Source organism: Gaeumannomyces tritici (assembly GCF_000145635.1).
Source record: "Gaeumannomyces tritici R3-111a-1 unplaced genomic scaffold supercont2.5, whole genome shotgun sequence".
Lineage (NCBI taxonomy): Eukaryota > Fungi > Ascomycota > Sordariomycetes > Magnaporthales > Magnaporthaceae > Gaeumannomyces > Gaeumannomyces tritici.
In genome coordinates, this window is record NW_008804549.1 from 1,025,044 (window position 1) to 1,045,121 (window position 20,078).

The 20,078-nt window shown below is 57.8% G+C and overlaps 5 protein-coding genes across 5 annotated transcripts; 3 read left to right on the plus strand and 2 right to left on the minus strand.

The window, feature by feature from the left end:
- Window positions 1-905: 905 nt before the first annotated feature.
- GGTG_09342 (pyruvate carboxylase) lies at window positions 906-6,372 on the plus strand. The gene is made up of 10 exons (XM_009227186.1): window positions 906-1,713; window positions 1,851-1,871; window positions 1,959-1,966; window positions 2,081-2,092; window positions 2,167-2,204; window positions 2,363-2,394; window positions 2,490-2,609; window positions 2,675-2,736; window positions 2,811-5,855; window positions 5,949-6,372. The coding sequence occupies exons 1-10, from the start codon at window positions 1,566-1,568 to the stop codon at window positions 6,057-6,059; spliced, it is 3,597 nt and encodes a 1,198-aa protein (XP_009225450.1). The 5' UTR covers window positions 906-1,565; the 3' UTR covers window positions 6,060-6,372.
- A 101-nt stretch (window positions 6,373-6,473) lies between these two features.
- Window positions 6,474-9,833, minus strand: GGTG_09343 (hypothetical protein). Its single transcript, XM_009227187.1, has one exon. The coding sequence runs from the start codon at window positions 9,400-9,402 to the stop codon at window positions 7,282-7,284; it is 2,121 nt and encodes a 706-aa protein (XP_009225451.1). The 5' UTR covers window positions 9,403-9,833; the 3' UTR covers window positions 6,474-7,281.
- A 489-nt stretch (window positions 9,834-10,322) lies between these two features.
- Window positions 10,323-10,749, plus strand: GGTG_09344 (hypothetical protein; the record flags this gene model as incomplete). The annotated part of the gene is made up of 2 exons (XM_009227188.1): window positions 10,323-10,553; window positions 10,696-10,749. 2 exons carry the CDS (start codon window positions 10,323-10,325, stop codon window positions 10,747-10,749), a joined length of 285 nt encoding a protein of 94 aa, XP_009225452.1.
- A 603-nt stretch (window positions 10,750-11,352) lies between these two features.
- Window positions 11,353-12,052, plus strand: GGTG_09345 (hypothetical protein). The gene has a single exon (XM_009227189.1). The coding sequence runs from the start codon at window positions 11,367-11,369 to the stop codon at window positions 11,667-11,669; it is 303 nt and encodes a 100-aa protein (XP_009225453.1). The 5' UTR covers window positions 11,353-11,366; the 3' UTR covers window positions 11,670-12,052.
- A 5,067-nt stretch (window positions 12,053-17,119) lies between these two features.
- On the minus strand, window positions 17,120-19,883 carry GGTG_09346 (hypothetical protein). Its single transcript, XM_009227190.1, has one exon. The coding sequence runs from the start codon at window positions 19,189-19,191 to the stop codon at window positions 17,287-17,289; it is 1,905 nt and encodes a 634-aa protein (XP_009225454.1). The 5' UTR covers window positions 19,192-19,883; the 3' UTR covers window positions 17,120-17,286.
- Window positions 19,884-20,078: the final 195 nt, after the last annotated feature.

Genomic DNA, 20,078 nt, shown 5'->3' on the forward strand with positions numbered 1-20,078 from the left:
AGGATCCATAATCATGTGTGATTCGCCATCCATTGTGCCGAGGGACGACGGTGAGGGAAGAGAATGCCACGAGTGCCTAGAGGCACATATAGAACACACCCCGACATAGTCAAAAATGATCGGCCCGGTTCTGGGGAGAGAGAGAGAAGGGCCAAGACATCTGGAGGCGTGTCAGTGCTCCAGGGTCCAGGGCACAGACGGCTGTTCGCCGGACGCAAGGGCGGATGATGATGGACGTCCATCCCGCCAAGATTGGACCTCTGTGCCTGTCTCAACAAAGTGCCGCACGACGGGGCACGGTCAGGAAGGTGTGCGGGGTTTCTTGCTATGGCTGTGACATATCGAGATGCAAAAGGTTTTAGTCAACAACAGTCAACCTCTCCTCATTCGTAGAAGCGTGCCTATCGCCGGAGGGCATTGACTTTCCGCGGCTAGCGTGCCGCCACGGTGAGAGAGAAAAGAAAAAAAAGGACATGAGTGGGGGTGATTGGAACACAGAGCTTGTGTTTTCATGACTCTGCTGAATTGGCTGTGCCATCGGCGGAATGGATGGGCTGCCTTGCTGCACATCAATGTCTTGCCCCGTGCCCTAAGCTTCAGGTCAGCGCCGCCTACTTGCAGCTGGCGGTGGGGTTGAGAACTGCGGGCTTTTAAAGGGCAACCTGTGTGGGCTCTGCTTAAAATCGACCTCCAGCCGAAGTCTAGTGGGTGGCGGCAAACCGAGGTTGCACACCCCGGCAGAGCGGCAGGGTCGTCCGTTCCACTTGCATATGCGTCATCTGCTTGCCCGTGGGCTGCTGCTGCGCCAGGCCCCTCGGGTATCCAAGCTGTCCTGCCGCGAGAAAGCGAAGATAGCGCCCGCGCCCGTGAGCCCTGGGTCCGAATATGAGGTGTTTCCACCCCTAGTCGGATGGGAAAACGGACGGGATATCCATACATTCCCCTGGCGCGTGAGAGAAAATCCCTCCATAGACTGTGCTCGTAGCTGCTTGTCCAACAAGGGTCCGGGGACCTGCTTGCCAGAAGCGCGGCCAAAACAAAATCTCCTTGGCATCCCCCTCCATCCCAACCGAGGTGCCGGACTGATCCCTCCCTCCTTTGCTCCCATTTCTGCTGTGCTCTCTCTCTCTCGATCTGTTCGTTTCTAGCCTGGCCATTGGAAGTTTGGGTGCGGAAAGGCCAGTGCTTTGCAAGCAAGCTCACCCCTTCCCTTCCTGTTGACAGGACGAAGAGAGCTCGAGATAAACGACTGGCTCCAAAGCGCCTGCCCTGCTTGGAAGCTCCCCCTGCTGCCGAGCGCGAGCAACCCCACCACTCATCGCATCCGCTAGCGTCACTCACCCCACTGTCGCGACCGACACTGAGAGAAGCGCGGGCTCGAACCGACCTCGAAGCTTCGTCTCCCGCGCCATATATCATCCCACTCCCCGACGGAGCCCAACCCTTGAGCTGCTGGCGAGGAGAAAGCTGTCGAGGTTTCTTCTTTTCCTCGCAATTGCCCTCACACCGCACTTCTTCACCAAGAGATCGCACAGAGGGAGGGAAATCCCCCCCATTCAGCGACCATGTCGGCCAACGCCCCGCCCTCGGAGTCGCCGCCGGCGTACCAGTCCGAGAGCGCCATTGACGATGTCGAGGAGGCGCCTAAGGAGGCGCACACTGTTCATCGCATCAGGGCCAATTCCAGCATAATGCAGCTCAAGAAGCTTCTAGGTAAGAAGGGGAGAGAGGACGGCGGCCGCCCCGGGGCCTTGCTACAGATGAGGAGAAGAACGCGAGATCTTGGGCCGTGAAAGAGTAACCTGGGGGATGCGCATATGCTGACAATGGACTTTTTCCTCCCGTCGCAGTTGCGAACCGTGGCGAAATTCGTAAGTTCCCTCCGCGTCTCTCATCCTCGAGTTTGTTAGGTGTCCTCTCTGAGTGAGCTCTGTGCTGATATTCTGCGCCCTGTGAAGCTATTCGGGTATGTCTCGCACGCCACTCGCCGCCATGGCACAAGTACATGTGCAACTGCAACGGCTTGCATACTCTCTCGAGGTGTGCCAGGCTAACACGTGCCTCTCGGGCGGAACTTTAGATCTTTAGGACTGTAAGTGGCACCGGATCGCCATCTAGTCTCATTCTTCCGCCGATGGGACGACGTTTGTCTGACAAGCAAGCTAGGCGCACGAGCTTTCTCTTCACACCATTGCCGTCTTCAGGTACGGACCGAGCCCGACAGAATGTTGCCGTCTTCCCCTTTCGACCATCCGACGCTCTCGTTTGCTAGCGCCTAGTGTCACATCAGTCCAGATTGTCACTCTTCGTCAACCGACGGCCCGAGGCCAAAGACAAAACGCTAACGATCAGCGGCACACAGTTATGAGGACCGGCTTAGCATGCACAGGCAGAGTACGATACTGGACCTACGCCTACTTCTAGCCACTCCGGCTCCCTTGATTAGTGTGCATCAGCAGCTGACAGCAGACGGTTACACATGACAATAGAGGCCGACGAGGCTTATGTCATTGGAAAACGAGGACAGTACACGCCAGTCGGGGCCTACCTGGCCGGGGACGAGATCATTAAGATCGCGCTCGAGCATGGCGCCCAGATGATCCACCCTGGTATGACTTTCGCCACGGCAGACGGCAGAGACTATAATTTGGACCACGGCTGACAGCGCTTCTAGGATATGGCTTCCTTTCCGAAAACTCCGAGTTTGCAAAGAAGGTTGAGGATGCTGGCCTAATTGTAAGCAACTGCACATGTCCCCTCTCCCACTACCAACTGGCACTTTGGCTAACTTTGCCCCTGGCTTTGGCTAGTTTGTCGGCCCGTCGCATCAAGTTATCGAGTCCCTTGGAGACAAGGTCTCGGCCCGCAGGCTTGCCATCGCAGCCAAGGTCCCCGTCGTGCCCGGAACAGAGGGCGCTGTGGCCAGGTACGAGGAGGTCAAGAAGTTCACCGACGAGTATGGCTTCCCCATCATCATCAAGGCGGCCTACGGTGGTGGTGGCCGTGGCATGAGGGTTGTTCGCGACCAGGAGTCGCTGAAGGAATCGTTCGAGCGCGCCACGTCGGAAGCCAAGTCGGCCTTTGGCAACGGCACCGTCTTCGTCGAGCGCTTCCTGGACAAGCCCAAGCACATCGAGGTCCAGCTGCTGGGTGACAACTTTGGCAACATTGTGCATCTCTACGAGCGCGACTGCTCGGTCCAGCGCCGCCACCAGAAGGTCGTCGAGATCGCTCCCGCCAAGGACCTACCGCCCCAGGTTCGTGACGCCATCCTGAACGACGCCGTCCGTCTGGCTAGCTCTGTTGGCTACCGCAACGCCGGCACGGCCGAGTTCCTGGTCGACCAGCAGAACCGCTACTACTTCATCGAGATCAACCCGCGTATCCAGGTCGAGCACACCATCACAGAGGAGATCACTGGCATCGACATCGTCGCCGCACAGATCCAGATCGCGGCTGGCGCCACGCTGCAACAGCTCGGCCTCACCCAGGACCGCATCTCCACCAGGGGCTTCGCCATCCAGTGCCGTATCACCACCGAGGACCCGGCCAAGGGCTTCCAACCCGACACGGGCAAGATCGAGGTCTACAGGTCGGCTGGAGGCAACGGTGTGCGCCTCGACGGAGGCAATGGTTTCGCCGGAGCCGTCATCACTCCCCACTACGACTCCATGCTCACCAAGGTCAGCTGCCACGGCTCAACGTACGAAATCGCGCGCCGGAAGCAGCTGCGTGCCCTGGTCGAGTTCCGCATCCGTGGCGTCAAGACCAACATCCCCTTCCTCATCTCGCTCCTGACCCACCCGACCTTCATCGACGGAGCCTGCTGGACCACCTTTATCGACCAGACCCCTGAGCTCTTTGACCTGCTCGGCAGCCAGAACCGCGCCCAGAAGCTGCTCACCTACCTCGGCGACGTTGCCGTGAACGGCAGCAGCATCAAGGGCCAAGTGGGCGAGCCCAAGTTCAGGGGCGAGATTATCGTCCCGGAGCTGCTGGATGACGCCGGGAAGAGGCTGGATGTCTCGCAGCCGTGCACCAAGGGCTGGAGGCAGATCCTGCTGGAGAAGGGCCCCAAGGGGTTCGCCCAGGCCGTCCGCAACTACAAGGGATGCCTGCTCATGGACACGACGTGGCGAGACGCTCACCAGTCGCTTCTGGCCACGCGCGTCCGGACAGTCGACCTTCTCGGCATCGCCAAGGAGACGAGCCACGCGCTTAGCAACCTGTACAGTCTGGAGTGCTGGGGTGGCGCCACGTTTGACGTGGCCTACCGCTTCCTGTACGAGGACCCGTGGGACAGGCTGCGCAAGATGCGCAAGGCGATCCCCAACATTCCCTTCCAGATGCTGCTGCGCGGTGCCAACGGCGTCGCGTACTCGTCGCTGCCCGACAACGCCATCGACCACTTCGTGGAGCAGGCCAAGAAGAACGGCGTCGACATCTTCCGCGTGTTCGACGCGCTCAACGACATCGACCAGCTCGAGGTGGGCGTCAAGGCGGTGCACAAGGCGGGCGGCGTGGTGGAGGCCACCGTCTGCTACAGCGGCGACATGCTGAACCCCAAGAAGAAGTACAACCTCGAGTACTACATGGACCTGGTGGACAAGCTCGTCAAGCTCGATATCCACGTTCTGGGCGTCAAGGACATGGCGGGTGTGCTCAAACCGCACGCGGCCAAGCTACTCATCGGCAGCATCCGCAAGAAGTATCCGGACCTGCCCATCCACGTGCACACGCACGACTCGGCCGGCACGGGTGTGGCGTCCATGGTGGCGTGCGCGCACGCGGGCGCCGACGCCGTGGACGCGGCGACGGACAGCCTGTCGGGCATGACGTCGCAGCCCAGCATCAACGCCATCCTGGCCTCGCTCGAGGGCAGCGACCTGGACCCGGGCCTGAACGTGCACCACGTGCGCTCGCTCGACACGTACTGGCAGCAGCTGCGCCTGCTGTACTCGCCCTTCGAGGCGCACCTGGCGGGGCCGGACCCGGAGGTGTACGAGCACGAGATCCCGGGAGGCCAGCTGACCAACATGATGTTCCAGGCCTCGCAGCTGGGGCTGGGGTCGCAGTGGCTCGAGACCAAGAAGGCGTACGAGCACGCGAACGACCTGCTGGGCGACATCGTCAAGGTGACGCCCACGAGCAAGGTGGTGGGCGACCTAGCCCAGTTCATGGTGTCCAACAAGCTCACGCCCGCCGACGTCGAGGCACGCGCGGGCGAGCTCGACTTCCCAGGGTCGGTGCTCGAGTTCCTCGAGGGCCTGATGGGCCAGCCGTACGGCGGGTTCCCCGAGCCGCTGCGCACCAACGCGCTGCGCGGCCGCCGCAAGATGGACAAGCGGCCCGGCCTGTTCCTGCCGGCCATCGACTTCGCCAAGGTCAAGAAGGAGCTGGGCGCAAAGTACGGGCACGGCCTGACCGAGTGCGACGTGGCGTCGCACGTCATGTACCCCAAGGTGTTTGAGGACTACCGCAAGTTCATCAACAAGTACGGCGACCTGTCGGTCCTGCCGACGCGCTACTTCTTGTCCAAGCCCGAGATCGGCGAGGAGTTCCACGTGGAGCTCGAGAAGGGCAAGGTCCTGATCCTCAAGCTCCTGGCCGTCGGCCCGCTGTCGGAGAACACGGGCCAACGCGAGGTGTTCTACGAGATGAACGGCGAGGTGCGCCAGGTCACGGTCGACGACAAGCAGGCGTCGGTCGAGAACGTGTCGCGCCCCAAGGCCGACCCGGGCGACTCGAGCCAGGTCGGCGCCCCCATGGCGGGAGTGCTCGTCGAGCTGCGCGTCCACGACGGCACCGAGGTCAAGAAGGGCGACCCGCTGGCTGTGCTCAGCGCCATGAAGATGGTTAGTTTTTTCTTTCTTTTTCTTTTATCTCTGCCCTCTTGTCACTGTTGGCAGAAGCAAGTTATCTAACCCGCAACGTGATCTCGACAACAGGAAATGGTCATCTCGGCCCCGCACAACGGCATCGTGTCCAACCTGGCCGTCCGCGAGGGCGACTCGGTCGACGGCTCGGACCTGGTGTGCAAGATCCACAGGAAGGGTTGATTTTTTGGCTCCACGTCTTGGAGGAGTAGGGCAGGATGGGCTTGGATCGGACTTGTTGGGTTTCAGGGTATTTTTCTTTTCGTTTTTGTTTGAAGTTATATGGTCTGCTAGGTCTAATAACAAGACCAGTATCTCATCATGGTCACTTCAGTGGTGTTGTGCTGTTTCCGCTGCTGTGAAATGTCGGCGAGGCGCAAGTTCTGGCCAGTGATCTGCCCAAGCACAAGTAGGCCGGAGACTAGATTGAGGCATGGCCCAGGCAGTTCCTTGGGCAGACCTCTAAACACACCAGCAGCCAGTACCAACAACACGGCCCCAGTGATAGATACACGGTTCAGGAACGCCAGGTAGATCACGATGGGGCGGCACATCCCATAACCCATGGCGCAGTCAGGGCGCAGCAGCAAACGATGAGGATCACGAATTCATTGGGAATAGTCCCTTCGACGGAAGCGTCGGTTCTAGAAAACCATGGCCTTCCGAAAGGCAAGATGGCGGGGTGACTAGGAGAGTATTAGCCAAGCGACATATCAGTCGCCGGCAAGTCTAGGCACCGAGTAAGTCGTCATAACAGCGTGAGCCGCACCCGGCTCTTTGGCCCGCCCGCCCCGGAATCCCCCAAACCCCCATCCCAAAAGACGCCAGCCCGCCCCAGTCATTCAGTTGTGGAGTGATAAATTGTTGACGCAATGGAAAAATATCGCAGAGAGATGACTGCGAGAGAGAGTGTGTAGAGGGATCGTGCGCGATCGATCCTCTCAAGGGAAGAAGCCGTCAAATAAAAGTGTTTGCTTTTCGGAAAGAGAGATCCGCCCGATGATTGGGTGAAATATAACAAACATGGAAAACGGCAAGATGAACTTGGACAGCATCGCCGGTAGGCCTTCGGCGTTGGTCTAGGGGTATTGAGGAAGCGCGAAAAAGACAAGTGTGGGGTATGAGCAGCGCGCAACAAGGGATGTAAAAAAAAAAGAAGAAAAGGAAAGAAAAAAGAAGCCAAGAGTCGAGGCCAACAGATGGAAAAAGGCCGCTCTGGAAGAATTTGTTCTGCTGGGGTCGCAAAGGTGACATAACCCGGAACCCTCAGCTATCGGAATATGCAGTGCGACGTATCTTTGGAGGCGGGGTCTGGTCGCAAACAGGCCCTCCACGCCGCTTCCAGAAGCCGAAAGTGGTACTGGAAGTTCGTTGCATCCCCAAGCTGCAGGCGGGTGCGTGGCCGTCAAATAGAAGCTCGCCCCCGGGCACCATCAGCAAACTTGCCCGCCTTGGAGCCGCATTCGGTTGGTGCCGCGCCACTGCGACCCGAGAGCGACTCGAGCCGACGACCGCCAAACCCTGCGCTCTTCAGCGCCATCATCTCGAATTTCTCCCGCTGCTCGTGGCGCCGCTTGACCATGTGGCAGTCGAGGATCATGTCGACGAGGCCCTGGGCGTCCTGCTGCATGTCCATGCGCTCGGCGGCGGTCATGATGGCGGGCTCGGCGCCGGGGCGCGGCTTTCGGTAGGCCGCAAATATGATGCCGCGGTTGTGCTCAGACCTGACGTGGCCGTTGCCGAGTTCGCCGTTGTGCGCCTGGCCCTGCGCTGCCGTCGACGGTCGACTTGTGCCATCTCCGCAGAAGGGGACAGAACCTTGGTAGAAAGCTTGTGCGTAGCCGCGCTGGTAGTCGTCGGGCTCTGTTCCGCGGTACTCGATCCAGCCTTCCGTCTGGAGGATTTTGTTGTGAACCGCATAGGAGATCTGCAGGGGCGCCTTGACGGTATGCAGGCCATATGCGGCCAGGAAGCGGTAGTGGAATCCGACATCATCATCATCCGTTCCACCCGACCTGGGCGTGTTTGGAACCTCGTTGTCACTCAGTCGGATGGACTGGCCTGGTGAGGCCATGTCGGAGAAGCGGAGCGAGGACGAATCAGGGCGACTTGAGCGCATCGACGAGGTAGAGTTCCTCTTTGTTGTTGCCGAAGCCTGGCTCATGGCGTCGCCGAATGCCTCGGCCGAAAAGGGGAAGCGAGGGGGATTGCCCATCTTCCTCTTGGGCCACAGGTTGATGACGTAGATAAGGTCGAACTGATACCTCGAGGCAATCCTGGCTGTTTCAAAGGCGGCCATCGCAGCAGCACGATCCTCGTTGGCCGTCGCCGAGAGCCTGGCCGAGATGCGTCGGACCGACATTGGGGTAGGTGGCGGCAGGTTTGGGCTCGGCTTGGCCCAAGGGCTGGGCGGATCCCGGGAATCTCGGCGGCAAGAAATCGAGGGTGTCCGCGGCGAGACAGGCAAGTCACCAGTGTGGATTGGTGCCAGCGACCCCTTCACTATTGGAGATGCTACCTCAACGGGGAGCCCAGGTGACGGCGGACGTGACTCGGCAATATCGTCGTCACTGAGGCCGAGAAAGTCTCCGAGATCAGGCTCCTGCAGAATCGGATCGAAAACAACGGAAAAGTCTGCAGTCTCTATCGAGGGCGTTTGTGGTTGAAGCAGGCTCTGGAGACTGGGACGGCGATCGCTTGCATCTTCGCTGCTCCTTGGCGCCCGCAACGCCGAGTCTGGAATGGGGACCAAAGCAGGTGATGGCCCTGGTGTCGGCTGGCTGGGGCTCCGGGTCGATGGGCCTTGGCCAAGAGACAGCGACCTTGAGGTCCCGTTCGATGACGAGGGCGGGCGGCTCTCACTGTCAGAAGGCGGCGGGGTGTCAACCCCAACAGATATAACGGCGGCTTGGCGACTAAAGGCGGCGTCAAGCTCGGCGCGCATCGACTTTGGTGACCTAGGAGAGATGCTTATGGAACGTTGGGAGCCACACAGCGAGGACAGGGAGCGGGCTGCATTCTTGTTCTCGCGCGTTGTGAACTCGTAGTGGACAAGCGATGAGAGCGACGAGGGTCCGCCCCTTCTCTTGGTGAGAGAAGAAGAGCGGCGAGGGATGGAGTAGGAAGCATGGTCGGAGCCGAGTGACGACCTCGCTGAGCGGTTGCTCTTACCCGGCTCAGAGATGCTGCTGGGTAGAGGACATGCCTTGCTAGCGGGAGAAGCCTCGTCTCTGGCGACCATGCGGTTGCTCTTTGGTCGTATGAAAGAGGGCTGAGGAAACAAACTGTGCTCGTCGGCAACCGAGGCAGTCTCCTCGATCAAGGGAGTGGAAGCGAGGTCATAGGTTGGCCCTGGGCGCAACGACCGCAGAGACGACACCCTCGCCGACGACCTGAGCTTGGGCTTCCGCAAAGAGCCAAACTTGCGCCCGCCAAGCAGCTTCTCTATGCCGTGGCTCATGGCGGCGGTGATTGTGTGGCCATTATCCGGGGGAACGACCCGGTTCGAGTTCTGGCCGACGAACATGTTTTTTGTAGCAGGTCCGGAGGACGCGCCAAAGGTGAATGGTGAGAGGGTGCAGGGGTGGAGCCCAGCGGGCGTGATGCGAGAGTGAAGTCGGCTCGGTACTCGGGAAGCAGGCGCGGGTATGCAATGACGAGCAGCTTGGCGTGGTGTGGGATCCAGACGGCTCCGCGTCGGTCGGACAGCAGCGGCAGGACCCAAGTTGGGTGTAGGTCGAGTCAAGGGGCGCAGGCCAAGCCACTTTGCGCAACCGGAGGCATATTCGTACCTGTCTCACAGGCTGGACACAGAGGGCAGTGAGAAATTTTGTGTTTCCAGGTCTGTCTGGTTGTGGTCGATCTGGGAGGGCAGCGGCCTTTTCTCGACGTGGACGGGTGGGGGTGGGTGAGCTGCAGGGCAGGGCGGGCTGGCTTTAAAGACGCGGAAGATATTTCTGCCCTGGCTTGCCAGAGCGGGCGGAGAGCAGAGGGCGGAGAGCGGAGTGGGCAACCCACAGCTCCAAATAACACCCCGGTCGAGGCTCGGCAGGTGAGCGGAGAGTGAGTAAGTGATGGCAGACGGCCGTCTAATAAGCGAGACGGTTGGGTTGATTTAAGCGCTCGGCTCGCCGCCACCTACCCAGTCAAGCAAGAGTCAGACTCGGGAAAGGGCGCAGGACCAAGTTGTGGGGGCAGAAAGACGGTGGGCGCACAAAGGTGAAGGGGTGTGATGCTTCTCTTATAAACCGGATGGATCTGATCTCGGTTGGCGGGTGGAGAACCTGGCCGGGCACCGAGGCGAGGAGGAAGGAGCAGCTGGAGGAGCCAGGAGTCCTCGGAGCCAGACAGTGATGCAAGGCAGCGTCTCTGCTTTCTTTCCGGACGGGGCAACCCGATTTGATGGGGTGCTGAAGGGTCTGGGCTTGGACTAACGGGCAAGAAGCAATGAGGATGGGCCCGACGAAGGGTGGAGGCAAATCTGGCGGGATGGGCGTGCAGAGACGAAAGAAAGACAAGTCACTTTTTGGAGTGGTGACAGGGAGGGTCCTTCCGAAAACATACGCGGAGAGCGTGCTCCAGCTGGCAGCCGCGCCGGACTCTGCCCTAGCAGCTCGCTCTTGGGGCAGGCGCACGGCTAAGTTTGCGTCGAACGGACGCAGGCTGGCCAGACGGGAGGTACGGTGGATTAAAGGCGGACTGCTGTTGCTGCAGCATGTGCATGTTCTTCTCCCTCCTCCATTCCATATACCCCCTCCGCAACTTGTTTGGTGAAGTTTGACGTGCTTTAATGGAGGGTTTTACTGGACCAAACTTACAGCCTGGATGGCCACCTGCAAAAGTGCTGGTCACCTATAGGAGCAGCGAACCATAGAATACGAGTGCAACCTCTCTTTGCCGGGCCATTTCTGGCAGACCCGAGCTGCGCCAGATTGGAATGAGATCGATATTCTCGCCCCCAGAACCCAGCCGGTAGCAGCGGTAGCAGCAGCAGTAACGACAGCAGAACCATACTTGCTTTGTTTTATTTTTTTGTTTTTTCTTCGACCCGGCTGATTTTTCTCCATAAAATGACAGAACCGCTACCCCTACCTCGGATGGTAGCACACGCACGGACATATGATCGGCGAGCAAAGAAAAAGAAAAGAAAAGGGTGGTTCCCTCGTTTCGGCCCTGTAGCCTGCCTTGGAGGATTGGCCAGACCCTGCTCAGCAGCTTGCCCAATGCTTCGGTGCAGCCACCATCGAGGGCGAGGGAGGGCGAGGGGAACTCCAAGTTTAGCCTAGCACGCCCGGCGTGTTTGTGTGAGGCTCCCCGGCGGGGAGAGAAGCCCCATATCTAGTGGAGACCTCGGACCATGGTTTCCAGGTTCGATGGGCTGGCCCTTGACTCTGCGTGGCGGTGTTGCGTTGCTTGCTCAGAGCTCGAGACAGTGTCTGGCGTGCTCTGCTTGAACTGTGCAGCGCAGAAGAAATGGATCGAGTTGAGCGAATGAATGAATTACGACATCTGAAATTTCCAATGTCGAGCCCTCGCTGTCAAGTCGGCCTCTGCCATTTCATTATCGGGCTCTACATGGCAACCAGCGGCCACTTCATTGATACGGATCTACCATCTTTCGATGCTTTCAGCCGGCCAATCGTCCAACGTCAGATCTCGGCCGACGGTTCGGGAATGAGACTGCCAATCATGGCTTTATCAAGCTGGACCTGCCCGGCTGGCACGCTAGCTGGCGCTAGAAAGAAGAGCGACACACGCCTTGCTGCAAGCAAACGAGCGTCCAGAATAAAATAAAATAAAATAAAAAAAGTCGTCATCCTCCACCATCGAGCCGCGCTGTCGTCGACGGCAGGCAAAGAGGCGGCCTTTGGGGGCAACGGCTCAACCAGGGTTTGGCGACCAGGGCAGACAGGGAGAGGAGGCGCCTGGTTGGATCTTGCTTGCTTCCGCCCCTCCCCAGCAGACAGGGGCCCCGGCCACAAACAAGAGCTCGCGATGGATTCATGTGTGCATTGTCACATCGAAGGGAGGGGAACGCACGAGGGCAGCGGCTACGACTCACTGAGAATCGTCTGTTGCTTGCATCACCTGCCCGTTTGCGGAACCGGCATCCCTACTGCATCACAGTTGCCCCTCACTTATTCTTTTTTTTTACTGTCAATGAGAGCTTTATGCCGCAAGCACAGGACCAACTACAGTAACCAGCCCACCCACCCAAGCCCGGCTTGTCCAGTCGCGAACTACAGCCCGAATCTAGCTCTCTCCGATCCTCCACTTCTCGTGCTCCCCCCCAGCGGGGAGGGAGGGGCCTGGCCTCGTCACCGGCGCCTGGAATCCGGCAGAGTTTCGCGCAAGTGCCCACCCGACAGACGCCGTCCACGCTCCATGCTATAGAAGCGGTATCTGGGGCCTCAGCACAAGCTGTGCTGTCCAGCCGGCACAGATAAAAAAAAAAAAAGGCTCGATGAGTGCCGTGGGTCTCGCAGCGCAATTTGGCCGCGCCCCAATCAGCGCCCGCGGCGATTTGCTTTTTTTTTCAGGCGGTTGTGGAACCCAGGAAAAAGGTCTGTGTGCACGAAATCGAGGGTTTCATTGTGACAAAGATCGATTGGTTGCTGGGCTGCTGGGACTGTCCCCCTGCAGGATTCCTCGAGCTTGGCCAGCCAGAATGTCCCGACCCGATGGGACTGGGCCTTGGCCCCGACCTCTTGCATTTCGATGGCGGCCCCTGAGAGAGGATGCATCATCGACGTCAGTAGGCGGACAGCCTGCCACTGCAGCTGACGGCTCCCTGTGTCCTGATTCGCCGCACCGTCACAGCTTGCCGTCACGGCTGGGCTGTCATCCGACAGGTCGACCTAGATTCAGCACCTGCCAAACCTGCAGCACCAAGAAGCCCGATATCAGATCTCAACATCTTGCTCCTTTCTTTTTGATACCAATGTTTTCATGTTTTCCTGTTTTTATTTTCTGCCGCACGGAAATGTCCCCCCTGACCCGGGCGATCACCCGAACTACTGTGTAGCCGTCCAGGATCCAGGGCTCGAGCGCGAGAGTATTGGCACCATCTAGACGCAGCAACAGCATGGCCGAGTTTGCTGGCGATGCCTCGATAGCTTTCAGCAGCCAAATGGTTTCTCCCTCCAAATCGCCGATCCTCATCACTCCTGGTTTGGTCGAAATCTCACCCAACATACTATTCAGCTCTCCTGTCGTTCGAAGGAAGCGTGGTTTGCCGTCATTCCCCATGTGCTAGACGCAAGGGATATGGCCTGCGCCTGTTTCGTGGTTGTCGGGAAGGGATTAGACGCAAGCAAAAAACACCATCATCACAGACCACCACCAAACCCCAACTGCCACATCTTTTTCTCTCTCCGCCCCCATCCCTTGCCTCCCCATCCCTTGCAAACAAGATCCGGTCTGTGCTTGCTACATCATGCACAGCCTAACGCAGCCTCCCGCCTCCGCGGCCCAGGACCTCCAACCGCCATGGTCCTTCGCACGCGGATTCGTTGAGCTGGCACGGAATGGCAACCAGGATATCCCTCTCTGCTGCCTGCCGGTGTGGGAGACACCAATCCCTTCTCAGTCAGAAGGGGGCGCCCGTGGCGTTCGCTAGGTCGAGCCCGTGCGGAGGGGGAAAACAGACATCTGGGCTTCGTGCGAAAGCAAAGCAGCCATCCTTCCTTCCTGCGTCTGTCTCTATTCCCGATCCTGTCGCGAGCCCACCCCATATTCCGGGCTTTGGGTGCATGGTGGCGGATGCAGCCAAGCCCCAGCTGAGACGCACCTTTACGGAGACGGGCTGCACCACCCCGCGGACTGGACGTTGCTGCCGTCGCCCCCTCCGGAGAGAGGGTCCAGGACGAGAATGGCCTCTCGAGGCCCGGACTTCAGCTCGCGCACAGACACTTCGCAGTCATCAATATCTTAGGTAGGTGGCTGTCGTAGCCTCCCGACCGCCCACACCCGGGAGAACGCCGCTGCGATCCGGCGGGAGCGACTGCCCAGCCGTTTTTTTTTTCCTGTCTGTGGCCTTGCCTGGGAAATCCTCGGTCAAAGTAATCAACCCGCCTCTCCCGCCTCCCATCCCGTCTCTCCTTAATCTCTACCACGGCCGTGCTGCATCGCGAGCCAGTCAGCCTAGCCTCCGTTGACGTGACACGAGCCGCATATGTTGGGCTCCCGTCCAATGGCGTCGTACTATCTAGCGAACGCGGCGGCCAGACGGCTCGTCCAGTGGTGTCTGCTTCGGTTGGTCTGTCTCCCCAGGTGGCTGGGCCAAGATGTGGCCCCGAGCAGCCACCAAGCGATGAAACCACTAGAGCAGAAAAATATGTAGAAGGACACTACGATATGGTGTTTTAACCATCCTTGTTGTTTGGTTTATTTGCCAACCTTCTAGATTCGCCCCCTCCGCCCTTTGGCACATACCTTCTCCTTCCGGCTCTAGTTCCTTTTTCCTCCGTCATGCCCCTTCCATTTAGATGGCGAGACGGGTTGTCTCAGTTCCTCGTGTCCTCTCCTCGCAAGGGTAAAACCAAAGAGAAAAAACTTTCCCCAACGCACTAAACGGGCATAAGTGCACCGAGTCCGGCCAAGTCCTGATAGATGCCGTTAAAATTGACCGACCGGCACACACAGGCGCACAAGCGCAACACTCCCCGCCCGGATGGCCAGCCGGGAGGGTGTACATGGGTTGAGTCGCCCGATGAGGAAAGGGCGCAGTGGCTGACAGGTCACTGAACTGCCTTGCCTCGGCTACCTCTTTGCTTTTTTTTTTTTCTCTTTCCTCTCGTCAGCCCCTTGCTTCTGTCCTCGCCACCCCATTATCTTGGCCTCGTTTGCGCCATCTCTCCCTTGCCTGGGACGTGGGACCCTCGCTTGACCTTTCATTGGAAGCCAGGCAAAGCTGGCAACGAACCACCGGAGGAGGGAGAGAAAAGAAAAGGGAGAAACACGCGGAGTCTCATCCGAGCCGCTCGTTTTCGTTACACCCGTCAAAACAGTTTCGATGGCCGACGCGCATCGCAAGAAAAACGTGCAACTCGACCCGGATATCGGCCCTCTCTCCAACGGGGGAGCGTGGCTGTGCTCTGCCCTCGCAGGGCCGATAGAACGTCCGAAATGTCTCAAAACTCTAGACAGTGAAAGAAGGAGAAGAAGGGCATGTTCGCATTTTCCGACGCACCAAACGGATTTGCTTTGCGTGCACGAGTGGAGAGGAAACATCACGTTGACTGACTGTGACGGGTGGCTGCCACACGCTCACTTCCCTTCGTCTCGTCTCGTATTTCCCGTGACATTCGATATCCCTGTGGTCTCCTGTCTCTTTCGTGCCTGCGGCCTTCCGCGTAACCCCTTTGACCCCTGAGTTCCTGACCCAAAACGACAACTTGGGGTCTCCAATGTCGGCCAATACCATACTTTCTTCTTTTGCCTCCACTGCCAATTCGCCCCTCGCGTTCAGCTTGCTCTCTCACCGTGACACATCTTTGGGGGGGCGGCCGAGCTTGTTCTCCTTTACGCCCCACGGTTTTTGGGGGGGGGGGTTTTGGCTTGCCTCTTGGCGGGCGAGTTATGGGAGTTCCACAGGAGGTGAACGCGGCGAGGCCAATCAGGACCCTGAAAAGGAGGACGCATCACCATTTTCGCTCTTTCTCCTTTTTCGCGCTAGCGGCCCATCAAGAACGCAATCCGTACTGGGGGTGGTGGTTGTTGATTGACGTTCGGCATCCATCTGCCGGCGGATCAAAAGAAGCAACCGCCGCGGATCTTGTCCTATTTGATCTTGGGCGGCTACGCCAGCCTGGATCGGCTGCTTCGGCGTCCCATGCCCGGAGTGCCGTTGGAAAGGTCAAGGCTGCCGACCATCGGTGGCGTGAGCGATTGGCTGGCTGGCGGAGCGGACCAGGCTGAATAGAGATTCGTTACTCTAGAGGTTTGCTGTCCCCTTTGCTTTTCATTCCCCTTTTCGAATGCTTTCTTTTTGCTTTTACCTTTCATGGTTTGTCCATTTCCTAATCTGTACCTTCCTTTTCTCCTTTTTTCTACCCTGCGTTTTCTCCTACGAGATTTGTACGCCAACCTATTTTTACCTTGCCATACCCCGGGGTTTTAGCGTCTTGTTCTGTAATAGATTGACCGCTTGGAGAGCACGATCACCACCCCCTCAACCGTTCCTCGCCGTCCTGCCGGGCGCAACACCAATTTGCCTCGGTGACCTCACCATTGGCAATATGGTAGGACGTGTCATGTGCATCATCTACTCCTGGAGACCAGATTTCCTCTGCGGCACAGGCGTTCTCCGCACGCCTATCATTATCACTGCTTGATTCGATGTGACATTGTGTGGTGATGGCCAATCGAAACTGAGTAGCCTAGCCGCTTTGAGAAGGGAAGACGGGATGCTTCGGCGGCAGAGCGGTCACTCAAAGGCCATATAGCTCTAGCAAGTGCGTGTTCGAGGCTGGCATCCCAGGCTAAGCGCTATCAAACACCGTTCCCTAGCGAGGCATTGCCAACCTAAATACTCTGATATCAACCCGTGAGCGGGGACACATGGATAACCTGCGTAGCTGTCGCCTCTCTTTCTGTTTCTTGCCACATGTCCTCCAGGGTTGTAGGGCTTGATACCCGGTTGGTCCGTCGTCGACAACGGGAAAATTCCGACCCCGACGTTTAGTTTAGAACAGGACAGCAGCATAATCAAGCTGGTAGTGGCCAGGCAGCTTTCCATACCGGGAAGACATGTGATATTCCTCAACGCGCCCAACACTTGAGGATGCAAGTGCGATAGACGCGTGGCGCGGAGCAGCGGTCTCGTCTAGACACTAACTTCTCGGGGATGCCATAAGTCACAGATCTATTGTTTCTGGTCTGCTCAATACTTAGCTAGCTACCTACCTTCCTATCTACCTAATCACCTGGGTCAGTCGACTGAGAACAGCCACCCGCAGCCGCCGCAGTAGGCATAACCACTAGGCCCGGTATTCTGGGTGAGCCAAGGCAGCCTGATAAGACCAGGGAATCTTCGCTTATGGTGAGCTGATTAGAGCAAAGATTCAGAAAGTTTAGACATTCGAGCCGTAGCATTGGCCAGGAGTGTCAAAAACATGGTTGGCTACACCGAGATAAAGCTTCCGGCAGCACTGCCTGATCGCTCCGTTCCCTACGCGAAGGCAGAAAACCTTCCCATAATATCTTTGGGGTGCGTGCTGGCTGCTTCTACGAACTCAAACGTAGGAAAGGTGCCTGTGACGGTACTAGGAATGCCATCCAGAGAAAAGTCTGCGGTTCTGACAACGCCAACTTGTACCTCTATTGTTACAGACATATCTATCTTGTCAGTGTCCGCTATTTACCATGGCGGCACCCGTGTACCGTGTCCCTCCGTATGTCTCGCCATTTCCTACCAATCATAAAACTTCTCAGCACCAACCTCCTCCTCCACGTTGAGCCTCTTGTAAAGATCCAGCTTGCCACGTTTATATTCAAACGCCGCGCGCAAGACACAGACGTATTGCGCCGTCGTCATCATCTGCGGTTCGTGTGGGCACTTCAGCCCGTATGTAAATTGTCTGCGCCTCTGCTCCATGAGCTCGAAGGCGAAGCTGCTCTTGAGTCCCGCCGTCTCCTCTCCTGAATAGGTCATCCCCAGCTTCTTCATACCGTTCCACACCAGCTCGATCCAGCCACGGGTTTCGTCTATGGTCTGCCTGGTTCCCATATTCGGGGAGATGTCATTTCTGTACGTGAGGCGGTGACCGGTACCGTCCAAGGAATAAGGCTGGTCGCCCGAAAACCAGAACGTACAGATGAGCCCCCAAGCGAGACAGGCCTTGATCATCTCCCAGAAGCCTTCGCGGGTCCGCATGATCCGGTTGCCCTGGCCATTGGGTTGCAAGTTACATTTGCAGGCCTTCGTGCCGTCCCAATGTGGCAAGGCGCCCTCGATCCAGCGGACAAGAAACCTTCTTGGTGCATAGTTATTTCTATAGAACACCAGGGGAAATCGAAGCATTTGTGACCAGAACTGGTGCTTCCCGTCGACCACACGGCAGCCCCAGTATTCCGTGCAATCAGCATCGACAGCAGCAATGGCGCGTGCGCGGAGAGGGTCTTTGTCGCTCGTGAGGATATTCTCGAACTTCGTGGCCGATAGAGGGTATCCGTGTATCATCATCAGTTTGAAAAGATGCCCTTGTTGATCACAGAGCTTCAGTTCGTCCTTTGGCAGGTGGGGCTGGTAGGTGGCTATATCATGCACTTGGCGCTCCGTGGGGCTCTCGGGTTTCCAGGTGTTGATCGCGACCTGGAAATCACGGGCGAGCGAAAGAGTCTGGAATACTTCGATCCGGCCGGTGCAGAGCATCGCGTTCAGCGGAGAAGGTATCCCCACGACAGCGCTGGCGCCCCGCATGACTAGATACTCCAAGACCTCGTCTTGGCAGTAGATGATGGCGTCGACAACCAGGCTGGTCAGGTGCCTGCCGCAGAGGATGGCATCAACAGCCGCGTCGTCCAATTGACGGCTATAGGGGATGGCGTTGCTGAGAGGACTGTTCGAAGGGAGCATGGACCTCCAAAGATGGACTAGGCCCATGTAATTGGCTTTGACGTCCATTGCCCGTGGTGGAGCCGACACGGCCTCGTGGTGTAGTGGTAACCCATGGGCGCTGGCCAGCTCCAGGAGTCGCTTGACGACGCCCAGAAAGCCACGGCGTACACATGTCCGGATGGATGTCTGAGTCTCTGCCTTTTCCAAGACATTCGAGATGGGGAGATCCGAGATGGGGAGATCGTGGAGGTAGTTCACGAGCCGCCACTGTGGATGGCGCTTCTGGACACGTTCGAAGGCGTCGAGGGCCAGATGGCAGATGTGGGGCTTCCTGCTCTTTGCTCCATACATGAGCGCTGATGGCTTGTTCGTATCCTTTTCCGGCAAGATCGCAGGGATACCGGCGTCAGGTCCTTCGTGGGCATGGGCGAGATACCTCATGACATCCGCAGCGAAGATCTCAGGTTGGACGAGCTGTTCTAGCTCGGGCCCGAGCGCCACGGCCAACTGGACTAGATCATGCGGCGCCTCGACCTGGCGGGCGATCATGACAATCACCTCAGATGGGAGGTCGGTAATAGTGATGCGGGAATGGCGTGCCTCGTCTGCGCTGGAACATTGATCCGAGTTTGGGTTGGCACTGGCCGCCGGAGTGATGACCTTTCTCTTCTTCCTGGCGGGACCTGTTCTCCTCTTCTTCATGGCGGGATCTGTCTTTCCCTTCTTCATGGCAGAAGCTGCCTTTCTCGTCTTCATGGTGGGAGTTGCGTGGCTGATTCGCGCAAGGGCATGCGATAGGTAAATAAGTATGCTAATGAGCTCGAGGACTAATCATGGACGGTAGGCAAGTATGAGATTCCGATGGGTTGCTGGGTTCTTTATGTTCAAATCAGGAACGGGTAAGAGAGGGAGCAAAGCGAAGAAATATCATCCCGGCCATGGCTAAGGCGGGTTACGAGAGCCATGCGCGACACCAATGTCCAGGCACCAGGACAGAGCAGAGAGCCTTGCTTTCAGCCCTAGTGTCTGTCATGTCAAATGGCTCCAGCTCAGGATCCCTCGCGCTGGAGCCAATAGGGTGCCTTGGCAGGCTGCTAGGCTGCTCCAGGCTTTCCTGCAACCTACCATAGCCAGAGTTTGCCAGTGCAGATGATGATATCAGGAAAAAAAAGAGACGAAATTACTTACCAGAGCGGGTATGGAAGAAGTAGAAGGGAAATCTCGAGCTTGGACCCTTCGCTCCTTCGTTGGATATGCCCGGCGTCGTTCCTGCGTGCATGTAATTACCAAAACGGGAAAGAGGTGCTCCGGCGCAGGATGGAGGTGGAGTTTTCCATGCTGCCATCTCTGCTATCCACGGCATCGACGGCTGGGCCCACTCTCTGCCTCAGGCCCATAGCGCCCACGCCCTGACCAAAAAAGTCTGGACCGCAAATTTTTTCCCCCACCTAAACTCTACCTCTCCCAACACAATTGCACCAGCACCAAAGCCAAACAACATGCCCGCGCCGCATTCTACACCTAAAAAAACACGCGTTTAAGGAATTTGTAATTATTTTAATGCAAAAAGCATTACTTATAGCCACAATAACGTTTTTCGCTTTTTATAAATGCAGGGGGTAAAATAATTGCAGATTGAATGA

What these genes read in the sequence shown, in the direction of transcription:
- GGTG_09342 (XM_009227186.1), top strand. Translation starts at nt 1,566, where the DNA reads ATGTCGGCCAACGCCCCGCCCTCGGAGTCGCCGCCGGCGTACCAGTCC. An exon ending in GCTTAGCATGCACAGGCAGA is followed by an intron (nt 2,395 to 2,489) that starts GTACGATACTGG and finishes ACATGACAATAG; the next exon opens with AGGCCGACGAGGCTTATGTC. An exon ending in CGCCCAGATGATCCACCCTG is followed by an intron (nt 2,610 to 2,674) that starts GTATGACTTTCG and finishes CAGCGCTTCTAG; the next exon opens with GATATGGCTTCCTTTCCGAA.
- GGTG_09343 (XM_009227187.1), bottom strand. Translation starts at nt 9,402, where the DNA reads ATGTTCGTCGGCCAGAACTCGAACCGGGTCGTTCCCCCGGATAATGGC.
- GGTG_09345 (XM_009227189.1), top strand. Translation starts at nt 11,367, where the DNA reads ATGAATGAATTACGACATCTGAAATTTCCAATGTCGAGCCCTCGCTGT.
- GGTG_09346 (XM_009227190.1), bottom strand. Translation starts at nt 19,191, where the DNA reads ATGAAGACGAGAAAGGCAGCTTCTGCCATGAAGAAGGGAAAGACAGAT.